The 9,946-nt window shown below is 37.6% G+C and overlaps 1 protein-coding gene across 2 annotated transcripts; it reads left to right on the top strand.

Moving 5' to 3' along the window:
• The first annotated feature begins 295 nt into the window (after window positions 1–295).
• Window positions 296–8,831, top strand: FGG (fibrinogen gamma chain). 2 transcript variants are annotated; one of them, XM_002815235.5, is made up of 10 exons: window positions 296–420; window positions 517–561; window positions 747–930; window positions 1,050–1,143; window positions 2,754–2,884; window positions 3,186–3,319; window positions 4,316–4,500; window positions 5,988–6,265; window positions 7,901–8,070; window positions 8,613–8,831. In XM_002815235.5, exons 1-10 carry the CDS (start codon window positions 343–345, stop codon window positions 8,625–8,627), a joined length of 1,314 nt encoding a protein of 437 aa, XP_002815281.3. In that variant the 5' UTR covers window positions 296–342; the 3' UTR covers window positions 8,628–8,831. The 2 variants fall into 2 exon arrangements, with proteins under 2 accessions (XP_002815281.3, XP_009238669.3); XM_009240394.3 differs by lacking the exon at window positions 8,613–8,831 and having other exon boundaries at window positions 7,901–8,133.
• The last annotated feature ends 1,115 nt before the right edge of the window (window positions 8,832–9,946 follow it).

The raw sequence follows: 9,946 nt of genomic DNA, 5'->3' as shown, positions 1-9,946 counted from the left end.
TCACACAGCCTCCAGGACGGCCCTCCTCCTCACAGCAATGGATAATGCTTCACTAGCCTTTGCAGATAATTTTGGATCAGAGAAAAAACCTTGAGCTGGGCCAAAAAGGAGGAGCTTCAACCTGTGTGCAAAATCTGGGAACCTGACAGTATAGGTTGGAGGCCAGGATGAGGAAAAAGGTACGGGAAAGACCTCCCCACCCTTCTGGTAAGGAGGCCCCGTGATCAGCTCCAGCCACTTGCAGTCCTGGCTATCCCAGGAGCTTACATAAAGGGACAATTGGAGCCTGAGAGGTGACAGTGCTGACGCTACAAGGCTCGGAGCTCCGGGCACTCAGACATCATGAGTTGGTCCTTGAACCCCCGGAATTTAATTCTCTACTTTTATGCTCTTTTATTTCTCTCTTCAACATGTGTGGCAGTAAGTGTGCTCTTCACAAAACATTGTTTTAAATGGAAAGCTGGAAAGTAGAACAGATAATAAACTAGTGAAATTTCTGTATTTTTTCTCTTTTAGTATGTTGCTACCAGAGACAACTGCTGCATCTTAGATGAAAGATTCGTAAGTAGTTTTTATGTTTCTCCCTTTGTGTGTGAACTGGAGAGGGGAAGAGGAATAGAAACAATTCACTCATAAATATCATCTGGCACTTGCAACTTTTTAAAAACAACAGGTTTTACCTATTTTTCTTAATAGATTTTAAGTGTAGCATCTGTCAACATTTTTAATCACTGTTATATTTTCAGGGTAGTTATTGTCCAACTACCTGTGGCATTGCAGATTTCCTGTCTACTTATCAAACCAAAGTAGACAAGGATCTACTGTCTTTGGAAGACATCTTACATCAAGTTGAAAACAAAACATCAGAAGTCAAAGAGCTGATAAAAGCAATCCAACTCAGTTATAATCCTGATGAACCATCAAAACCAAGTGAGAAAATAAAGACTACTGACCAAAAACTACTAATAATAATCTGTGAAGTTCTTTTGCTGTTGTTTTAGTTGTTTTATTTGCTTAAGGATGTTTATGTCTCTGATCCTATATTACAGATACGATAGACTCTGCTACTCTGAAGTCCAGGAAAATGTTAGAAGAAATTATGAAATATGAAGCATTGATTTTAACACATGACTCAAGTATTCGGTAAGGATTTTTGTTTTAATTTGCTCTGCAAGACTGATTTAGTTTTTATTTAATATTCTATACTTGAGTGAAAGTAATTTTTAATGTGTTTTCCCCATTTATAATATCCCAGTGACATTATGCCTGATTATGTTGAGCATAGTAGAGATAGAAGTTTTTAGGCCAATATAAATTATACTGGATTATAATTGCTTATTAATAATCACATTGAAGAAAGATGTTCTAGATGTCTTCAAATGCTAGTTTGACCATATTTATCGAAAATTTTTTCCCCGTCCCCCATTTATCTTACAACATAAAATCAATCTCATAGGAATCTGGGTGTTGAAAATAAAATCCTCTTTATAAAAATGTTGACAAATTGGTGGTTAAAAAAATTAGCAAGCAGAGGCATAGTAAGGATTTTGGCTCCTAAAGTAAATTATATTGAATGTGGAGCAGGAAGAAACATGTCTTGAGAGACTAAGTGTAGCAAACATTGCAAAGCTCATGTTGATCATTGCAGAATGAACCTGCATAGTCTCTTCCCTTCATTTGGAAGTGAATGTCTCTGTTAACAGCTTCTCAGGGACTCATAAACTTTCTGAACATAAGGTCTCAGATACAGTTTTAATATTTTTCCCCAATTTTTTTTTCTAAATTTTTCTCAAAGCAGCTTGAGAAATTGAGATAAATAGTAGCTAGGGAGAAGTGGCCCAGGAACGATTTCTCCTCTTTTTGCTATCAGAGGGCCCTTGTTATTATTGTTATTATTATTACTTGCATTATTATTGTCCATCATTGAAGTTGAAGGAGGTTATTGTACAGAAATTGCCTAAGACAAGGTAGAGGGAAAATGTGGACAAATAGTTTGTCTACCCTTTTTTACTTCAAAGAAAGAACAGTTTATGCATTGTAGACAGTTTTCTATCACTTTTTGAATATTTACAAGCCACCCTGTAAGTAACTACAAAAGGAGGGTTTTTTACTTCCCCCAGTCCATTCCCAAAGCTATGTAACCAGAAGCATTAAAGAAGAAAGGGGAAGTATCTGTTGTTTTATTTTACATACAATAACGTTCCAGATCATGTCCATGTGTAAGTTATATTTTAGATCGAAGCTTATATGTATAGCCTCAGTAGATCCACAAGTGAAAGATATACTGCTTCAGCACGTGTGAATTACTGAACTGAGGCCTTCCTGCTTCTAAAGCATCAGGGGGTGTTCCTGTTAACCAGTCTCGTCACTCTTGCAGGTTGCTATCTGCTGTCCCTTATGCATAAAGTAAAAAGCAAAATGTCAATGACATTTGCTTATTGACAAGGACTTTGTTATTTGTGTTGGGAGTTGAGACAATATGCCCCATTCTAAGTAAAAAGATTCAGGTCCACATTGTATTCCTGTTTTAATTGATTTTTTGATTTGTTTTTCTTTTTCAAAAAGTTTATAATTTTAATTCATGTTAATTTAGTAATATAATTTTACATTTTCCCCAAGAATGGAATAATTTATCAGAAAGTAATTCTTAAGAAAATACTTAGCAGTTTCCAAAGAAAATATAAAATTACTCTTCTGAAAGGAATACTTATTTTTGTCTTCTTATTTTTGTTATCTTATGTTTCTGTTTGTAGATTTTTGCAGGAAATATATAATTCAAATAATCAAAAGATTGTTAACCTGAAAGAGAAGGTAGCCCAGCTTGAAGCACAGTGCCAGGAACCTTGCAAAGACACGGTGCAAATCCATGATATCACTGGGAAAGGTAACTGATGAAGGTTATATTGGGATTAGGTTCATCAGAGTAAATAATGTAAAGGAGAAAGTATGTACTGGAATGTATAGGAATAGTTTAGAAAGTGGCTACCCATTAAGTCTAAGAATTTCAGTTGTCTAGACCTTTCTTGAATAGCTAAAAAACAGTTTAAAAGGAATAGTGATGTGAAAAGTAAGAAAATTATTCTTGGAAAATGAATAGTTTACTACAGGTTAAAAGCTATTTTTCAAGGCTGGCACAGTCTTACCTGCATTTCAAACCACAATAAAAGTCGATTCTCCTTCTCTAGATTGTCAAGACATTGCCAATAAGGGAGCTAAACAGAGCGGGCTTTACTTTATCAAACCTCTGAAAGCTAACCAGCAATTCTTAGTCTACTGTGAAATTGATGGGTCTGGAAATGGATGGACTGTGTTTCAGAAGGTAATTTTTTCCCCACCATGTGTATTTAATAAGTTCCAACATTGTTTCTGCCATATGGCAGATACTTTTCTAAGCACCTTGTGAACCGTAGCTCATTTAATCCTTGCAATAGCCCTAAGAGGAAGGTACTTCTGTTACTCCTATTTACAGAAAAGGAAACTGAGGCACACAAGGTTAAATAACTTGCCCAAGACCACATAACTAATAAGCAACAGAGTCAGCATTTGAACCTATGCAGTATAGTTTCAGAGTTTGTGACTTGACTCTATATTATACTGGCACTGACTTTGTAGATTCATGGTGGCACATAATCATAGTACCACAGTGACAAAGAAAAAGAAGGAAACTCTTTTGTCAGGTAGGTCAAGACCTGAGGTTGCCCATCACAAGATGATGAAGCCCAACACCACCCCCCACCACCCCGCCACCCCCACCACCCCGCTACCACCACAACCCTTTCACACACCAGAGGATACACTTGGGCTGCTCCAAGACAAGGAACCTGTGTTGCATCTGCCACTTGCTAATACCCACTAGGAATCTTGGCTCCTTTACTTTCTGTTTACCTCCCGCCACTGTTACAACTGTTCCTACAGGGGGTGCTCAGAGGGAATGAATGGTGGAAGTATTAGTTGCCAGACAACGATTGAGCAATGGGTTCCATCATAAGTGTAAGAATCAGTAATATCCAGCTAGAGTTCTGAAGTCGTCTAGGTGTGTTTTTAATACTACCACTAATTTAGAATTTATGATGTACCAGGAACTCTCTTAAGTATTTCTCTTATATTCTCTCTCATGATCCTTGCAGCAACCCTAAGAAGTAACCATCATTTTTCCTATTTGATACATGAGGAAACTGAGGTAGCTTGGCCAAGATCACTTAGTTGGGAATTGATAGAACTAGTGCTCCATATTTTTGACAAAATGTTGATAGCATTCTCTTTACATGCATTGATAGTCTATTTTCTCCTTTTGCCCATGCAAATGTGTAATTAGAGACTTGATGGCAGTGTGGATTTCAAGAAAAACTGGATTCAATATAAAGAAGGATTTGGACATCTGTCTCCTACTGGCACAACAGAATTTTGGCTCGGAAATGAGAAGATTCATTTGATAAGCACACAGTCTGCCATCCCATATACATTAAGAGTGGAACTGGAAGACTGGAATGGCAGAACCAGGTACTGTTTTGAAATGACTTCTAACTTTTTATTATAAAGATTGCCTGGAATGTGCACTTTCCAACTATCAATAGACAACGGCAAATGCCGCCTGACAAATGCAAACAGCACATCCAGCCACCATTTTCTCCAGGAGTCAGTTTGGTTCTTGGGCAATCCAAAAAGGTAAATTCTATTCAGGATGAATCTAAGTGTATTGGTACAATCTAATTTCCCTGGAACCATTCAGAATAATAGCTAATTACTGAACTTTTAATCAGTCCCAGAAATTGAGAATAAAATTATAATTTTATCTAGTCTAAATTACTACTTCATGAAACAGGTATTATTATTAATCCCATTTTACATATTAACTTGCTCAAAGTCACATTGCTGATACATGGTAGAGGTAGAATTCGAACTCAAGTCGTTTAACTTTAGAGCCTGTCCTCTTAACAACTATCCTGGTTGAAAAGCAAATACAGCCTCTTCAGACTTCCCAGTGCCTTAATGGCCATTTACTCTGTCAAATCATGAGCTACCCTAAAATTAAACCAGCTAGCTCTTTTGGTGATCTAGAGGCTTCTTTTTGCTTGATACATTTGAAGGTTTTAAGCATTGTTACCTAATTAAAATGCAGAAAAATATCCAACCCTCTTGTTATGTTTAAGGAATAGTGAAATATATTGTCTTCAAACACATGAATTTTTTTTTTAATTGCTTGGTTGGTTTTTAATCCAGAAAGTGCTATAGTCAGTAGACCTTCTTCTAGGAAATGACCTTCCATTTCCCAGGTACTGGAGATTAGAAAAGAAGCTAAATATTTTCTGGAAACTTCCGTTCATTCATTAAGGCCCATCCTTCCCCCCACTCTATAGAAGTATTGTCCACTTCCACAATTTTTTCCAGGAAAGAATCTCTCTAACTCCTTCAGCTTACATGCTTTGGACCACACAGGGAAGACTTTGATTGTGTAATGCCCTCAGAAGCTCTCCTTCTTGCCACTACCACACTGATTTGAGAAAGAAAATTCCTTTAGCACCTAACCCTTCAGGTGGTATGAGTGGCTAATGGAACTGTACCTCCTTCAAGTTTTGTGCAATAATTAAGAGTCACTCACTGTCAGATAATTTCTGTGATCTATGATAATGTGTGTGCAACACATAACATTTCAATAAAAGTAGAAAATATGAAATTAGAGTCATCTATACATCTGGATTTGATCTTAGAATGAAACAAGCAAAAAAGCATTCAAGTGAGTGCAATTATTAGTTTTCATTGAGATGCTTCAAAGGCTTCTAGGCCCATCCCGGGAAGTGTTAATGAGCTGTGGACTGGTTCACATATCTATTGCCTCTTGCCTGATTTGCAAAAAACTTTACTCAATGAGCAAATTTCAGCCTTAAGAAACAAAGTCAAAAATTCCAAGGAACTGTCCTACGAAAGAGGGAACTTCTGAGATCCCTGAGGAGGGTCAGCATGCGATGGTTGTATTTCCTTCTTCTCAGTACTGCAGACTATGCCATGTTCAAGGTGGGACCTGAAGCTGACAAGTACCGCCTAACATATGCCTTCTTCGCTGGTGGAGATGCTGGAGATGCCTTTGATGGCTATGATTTTGGTGATGATCCTAGTGACAAGTTTTTCACATCCCACAATGGCATGCAGTTCAGTACCTGGGACAATGACAATGATAAGTTTGAAGGCAACTGTGCTGAACAGGATGGATCTGGTTGGTGGATGAACAAGTGTCATGCTGGCCACCTCAATGGAGTTTATTACCAAGGTATGTTTTCCTTTCTTAGATTCCAAGTTAATGTATAGTGTATAGTATTTTCATAAAAAATAATAAATAGATATGAAGAAATGAAGAATAATTTATAAAGATAGTAGGGATTTTATCATGTTCTTTATTTCAACTAAGTTCTTTGAAACTGGAAGTGGATAATACCAAGTTCATGCCTAAAATTAGCCCTTCTAAAGAAATCTACCTGCTGCAAAATATCCAGTAGTTTGGCATTATATGTGAAACTATCACCATCATAGCTGGCACTGCGGGTTGTGGTATCTCCTTTAGACATACCATATATGATCTGGATGAATTAATATTACTATATGGATGCTTGTTGACATATTAACCTGGCTTCCCATGAGCTTTGTGTCAGATGCATGCAGTGAACAGGTGTTTGGAGGAACGGAATAAAGAGCAGGCAAGTACTGGTAAGGGCAGGGGTTTGTGAAAGCTTGAGAGAAGAGACCAGTCTGAGGATACTAGACACTTATTTTAGGATGGGGGTTGGATGAGGAGGCTATGGTTTGCTATAAGCCTAGGATGGTTTGGAACACTGGTTTCACTCACCTACCCAGCAGTTATGTGTGGGGAAGGCTTACTGATGCTAAAGGATCCATGTTACAATAAAGGCATTATTTGGAAATCCCAGTGGTATTCCATGAATAAAACCACTATGAAGATAATCTCATGCTACAGACTCTCCGTTGGAGAAGGACAGCAACACCACCAGGGGAAAGCCAAACAGTCAGACCAGACCTGTTTGGCATCAGTAGGGCTTTCCCACACAGATCTGCTGGGTGGATGAGTGAAACCAGTGTTCCAAACCATTCCAGGCTTGTAGCAAACCATAGTTTCCTCACCTACTGAGATGAGCAACCTTACCTCCTAATGTCCTAGCCAATCACCAACTAGGAAACTTTGCAAAGTTTATTTAAAGTAACTGTTTGGTTTTCACAACATTTTTAAATTGGAGAAACATAACTTATCTTTGCACTCACAAACCATATAATGAGAAGAAACTCTAAGGGAAAATGCTTGATCTGTGTGACCTGGGGAGCCATGCCAGAGTTGTAGTTCATGCCAGTGCTGTGCTCTGACAAGCCTTTTACAGAATTACACGAGATCTGCTTCCCTAGGACAAGGAGAAGGCAAATCAACAGAGGCAGCACTTTATCATGGAGACATAAAATAACATGCCAGAACTATTTCCTAAAGCTCCTCAATCAACCAATAAAATTGTGCTTGCAAATAACCTGAGATGACCTCATCAGGAATTTTGTGGCTCCTTCTCTTCTAACCTGCCTGAGGAAAGATGGTCCACAGTAGCTGAGTCCAGGATGGATAAGCTTAGGGACAGAGGCCAATTAGGGAACTTTGGGTTTCTAGCCCTACTAGTAGTGAATAAATTTAAAGTGTGGATGTGACCATGAGTCACAGCACAGATGTTGTTTAATAATGTTTATTTTATAAATTGATATTTTAGGAATCTTTGGGGATATTTTCAGTTAGCAGATAATGCTATAAATTTTATGTAACTGGCAATGCACTTCGTAATAGACAGCTCTTCATAGACTTGCAGAGGTAAAAAGATTCCAGAATAATGATATGTACATCTACGACTTGTTTTAGGTGGCACTTACTCAAAAGCATCTACTCCTAATGGTTATGATAATGGCATTATTTGGGCCACTTGGAAAACCCGGTGGTATTCCATGAAGAAAACCACTATGAAGATAATCCCATTCAACAGACTCACCATTGGAGAAGGACAGCAACACCACCTGGGGGGAGCCAAACAGGTCAGATCAGAGCACCCTGTGGAAACAGAATATGACTCACTTTACCCTGAGGATGATTTGTAGAAAATTAACTGCTAATTTCTATTGACCCACAAAGTTTCAGAAATTTTCTGAAAGTTTCTTCCTATTTTATCTTACTATATTTATTGATTTCAAGTCTTCTATTAAAGATATTTAGCCTTTAATGGAAATTAAAACTCATTTAGGACTGTATTTCCAAATTACTGACATCAGAATTATTTAAAAATTGTTTATTTGAGGAGATAACATTTCAATTTTGTTCCTAAATATGTAATAATAAAATGATTGACTTTATTTGCATTTTTATGACCACTTGTCATTTATTTTGTCTTGGCAAATTATTTTTATTATATCAAATATCTTAGTATGTACTTAATAAAATAGGAGAAAATTTTAGAGTTTCAAATTCCTAGGTATTTTCATTGTTTATTACCCCTAAATCATTCCTATTTAATTCTTCTTTTTAAATGGCAAAAATTATATCTTTTTAATATGGTTTTTGTTTTGTTATATATTCACAGGCTGGAGATGTTTAAAAGACCGTTTCAAAAGAGATATACTTTTTTAAAGGACTTTATCTGAACAGAGAGATATAATATTTTTCCTATTGGACAATGGACTTGCAAAGCTTCACTTCATTTTAAGAGCAAAAGACCCCATGTTGAAAACTCCATAACAGTTTTATGCTGATGATAATTTATCTACATGCATTTCAATAAACCTTTTGTTTCCTAAGACTAGATACATGGTACCTTTATTAACCATTAAAAACCACCAATTTTTGCCAATTTACTAATTACAATTGGGCAACCATCAGTAGTAATTGAGTCCTCATTTTATGCTCAATGTTATGCCTAACTCTTTGGGAGTTACAAAGGAAATAGCAATTATGGCTTTTGCCCTCTAGGAGATATAGGACAAATACAGGAAAATACAGCAACCCAAATTGACAATATTCTATACAAGAACATAATCACTAAGCAGGAGTCACAGCCACACAACTAAGATGCATGGTATCCAAAGTGCAGCTGGAGACAGGAAAGCTGCTTGAGGAGTCTCCCAGCAGAACCTTTTAGCTTCAAACACCTGTGGTGGGACCTGGTCACTCTAAGACTGCAACTCAGAGCAGAGAGCTTAGGGAGCTATTTGCCCTATCCCTCACTAGTCATGAGGTGAGCTGAATGGAACCATCTCTTCCTTCTGATTCAGGGATATTGACTTTTCAGCAGCCTGATTTCAGGTTCATTTGCCAACTCTCTAAGGAATAGCTAAATCTACATAACTTAGCAAAAGGCTGATTGTGGGAAGTAATTGGCTAATTTTATGAGAGGTGGGTCTGGTTGTTCCGAAGTCCTGAGCTTTGGCTTTGCACTGTCTTTCTTTCCACACTTCTTTCTTCTTTCCTTTCCTTTTTTTTTTAGAGATAGGGTCTCACTCTGTCACCCAGTCTGGAATGCAGTGGCACAATAATAGCTCACTGCAGCCAGCCTTGAACTCCTGGGCTCAAGTGATCCTCCTTCCTCAGCCTCCTGAGTAGCTGCAACTACAGGAGTGCACCATCACACCTGGCTAATTTTTTTTTAATTTTTATTTTTGTAGAGAAAGGGTCTCACTATGTTGCCCAGGCTGGTCTCAAATGCCTGGCCTCAAGTGATCCTCCTGCCTTGGCCTCCCCAAGTGCTGGGATTACAGGCATGAGCTACCATGCCAGGCCCACAATTTCCTTCTTAATCTTTTCACTTTCTTGTTATCAGGAGTGCTGAATTTAAGATATCCTATTGAGGAGATAAAAACAGTAAGTCAGCTTCTAGATACACAACCAAAGACGTGGGAGGCTTTGGAAAATAGAAACATT

Source organism: Pongo abelii, chromosome 3 (assembly GCF_028885655.2).
Source record: "Pongo abelii isolate AG06213 chromosome 3, NHGRI_mPonAbe1-v2.0_pri, whole genome shotgun sequence".
Classification (NCBI taxonomy): domain Eukaryota; kingdom Metazoa; phylum Chordata; class Mammalia; order Primates; family Hominidae; genus Pongo; species Pongo abelii.
The sequence above is the reverse complement of the archived record's forward strand: the minus strand, read 5'-3'. Positions and strand labels throughout refer to the sequence as shown.